Here is an 864-nt window from a genome sequence, read left to right as displayed (position 1 = left end):
GATGAAATTTTATAGCCAGGAAGGCAGTATAGATCAGTGCTTCTCAAAGTGGTGGTCCACGGACCGGTGCCGGTCCGCGAGCCATCGGCTGCCGGTCCGCAACGAGTTTCCTCATAAGAGCATCAAGTAGGATAATAATATGGCACCAGTCCCTGGCACATTGGAAAAAAAAAATTGCCGGCCCCGCACATCAGATAGCTTGAGAAGCACTGGTATAGATCATCTTATGGTATCCTCTAGTCTTAACATTTATGAATTTGACTAAAATTAAAATTACCAAAATAACGTAACAAGATCTTTTACCTTAATTTCCTTTGGTGTATCAAAAATTTCTTTAACACCAGCATAATCCAGTTCAGAATTTGAATATTTTTGTTTAGGCTCAGCCATAAGTTTTTGCAATCCCAAGAAGTCATCAACTGGTAGATATTTTTCCCTTGGTGTCCTCAGTAGTCTGCTGATACCAAACATGTCTTCTACTGGTTCAACTCTTTCATGTGATGTCTTCCGTAGCCTTTTAATTCCTACCGTATCTTCTGATTGGATTCTCTGCTTAGACGTTTTCATATGGCTGATCCCTATCATGTCTTCTACTGACTGACATTTCTGCTTTCGTGTTGTCTTCATAAAAGACACTCCCACCAGATCATTTACTACTTGCTTTTTTTGTGCTGGAGTCTTTAGTAATCTTTTTAAGGCAATTTCATCTGTAAGCGGTTCCGTCTTCTGCTCCGGAGTCCTCAAGAGCCTTTTGATGCCCGAGAGAGCCTCGATGGGTTCAGTCTTTTGTTTTGGAGTCCTCAAGAGCCTTTTGACGCCCGAGAGAGCCTCGACGGGTTCGGTCTTTTGCTTTGGAGTCCTCAA

At 42.2% G+C, this 864-nt stretch overlaps 1 protein-coding gene across 1 annotated transcript in view; it reads right to left on the bottom strand.

Moving 5' to 3' along the window:
- The window catches only part of MKI67 (marker of proliferation Ki-67), a 39,506-nt gene that overhangs the window by 9,491 nt on the left and 29,151 nt on the right, over window positions 1-864 (bottom strand). The window contains exon 15 of the mRNA XM_029911374.1: window positions 304-864. This exon is cut by the window's right edge and continues 401 nt beyond it. Coding sequence (XP_029767234.1) covers window positions 304-864 — 561 coding nt within the window. The remainder of the gene's footprint in view (window positions 1-303) is intronic.

This window comes from Terrapene carolina, unplaced genomic scaffold (genome assembly GCF_002925995.2).
Source record: "Terrapene carolina triunguis isolate 2854851 unplaced genomic scaffold, T_m_triunguis-2.0 Scaffold95, whole genome shotgun sequence".
Classification (NCBI taxonomy): Eukaryota; Metazoa; Chordata; order Testudines; family Emydidae; genus Terrapene; species Terrapene triunguis.
Note: the sequence above shows the minus strand (reverse complement) of the source record. Positions and strands in the feature narration are given on the sequence as shown.